The sequence below is a fragment of the Mizuhopecten yessoensis genome, unplaced genomic scaffold, assembly GCF_002113885.1.
Source record: "Mizuhopecten yessoensis strain PY_sf001 unplaced genomic scaffold, ASM211388v2 scaffold712007, whole genome shotgun sequence".
NCBI lineage: Eukaryota > Metazoa > Mollusca > Bivalvia > Pectinida > Pectinidae > Mizuhopecten > Mizuhopecten yessoensis.
In genome coordinates, this window is record NW_018477907.1 from 1 (window position 1) to 1134 (window position 1134).

The following is a 1134-nucleotide window of genomic DNA, read 5'->3' on the forward strand; positions in this document are numbered from 1 at the left end:
ACACTTTAATAAGATGATCTAACAAAGGGTTGTTTTCTGTCGCCCGGTACTTCGCTTTGTCTAAAACAGATTCCCCTCTATTGTCAAGTATGGTTGTGATGTCATACTTACGTCCTGTATACTCTAGGTGTTGTTTAACATCAGATTCACACTCAGTGAACATGTCTACATCTGACCTATAACTAGCTATGTGATGTAGACAATGGCGGTCGTACTTATCTACAGCTGTAGTTAGTGCTGGGTACGACCGACATAAATATAAACAAACCTCCCTCTTACCCCACATACAACTATAATGTAACACCGTTCTCTCCCTCCAATCCACTAACTGAGCCATGTACTGAGCACACACACAGTTCCTATGNGCACAATTCCTATGAACTACAAGACCATCGACTGACTCACACTTATGTTGTTGGTCCTCAACTCTATATAAGGAGTTAAGTACACACCTCTCCACTGTCTGTAACATAGAACAGTTTCCTCTCCGTGCCACAAAATGGAGCGGGGTTTGTCCCCACCAATCAGTGTCATGTACCAAGTGTGGGTAAGTGTCACATAACAACGTCACCATCTCTTCTCTCTCATACACACACGCCTCATGTAGGACATTGTTATTGCACTCATCCCTCGCTGTAGGGGTGACGTCATACTCCAGTAGTTTACGTAACACTTTCACACTCCCTCCCTCCACCACTCTAAGCGGTGTCTCGTTGTCAGGTTCTACTCCCTCACACAGAAGATATAAAGCACATTCTTCTGCACCAGAATAACATGCTTTATTCAACACAGCAAGTTTTGTCTTATCATTCAAGTATACAACCATTTTCCTAAGTAAACACACTTGTCTGTTACTATCATTCGAATATCTGTCAATCAATGACCACAATTCTGTGTACTGGTCAGGTTTTACACCTTCTGACAGAAGATATAAAGCACATTCTTCTGCACCAGAACAACATGCTTTTTTCAACCCATCAAGTTTGTCAACTTTTCTGTCATTCAACAACCTCACAAATCTTTTAACAAATTCAGGATCATTCCATACATCTAGAGAGCCAATACAAGTATCATATGGATACGTCGCACATTCAAACTCTCGGAGTAGACGCTCACACATTTCTTTATAATAAT

The 1134-nt window shown here is 41.2% G+C and overlaps 1 protein-coding gene across 1 annotated transcript; it reads right to left on the reverse strand.

The window, feature by feature from the left end:
• Positions 1-452: 452 nt before the first annotated feature.
• On the reverse strand, positions 453-826 carry LOC110440844 (ankyrin repeat-containing protein C6C3.08-like; the record flags this gene model as incomplete). The annotated part of the gene is made up of 1 exon (XM_021483970.1): positions 453-826. A coding segment is annotated over exon 1 (374 nt), but the record flags the coding sequence as incomplete, so codon positions are not given.
• Positions 827-1134: the final 308 nt, after the last annotated feature.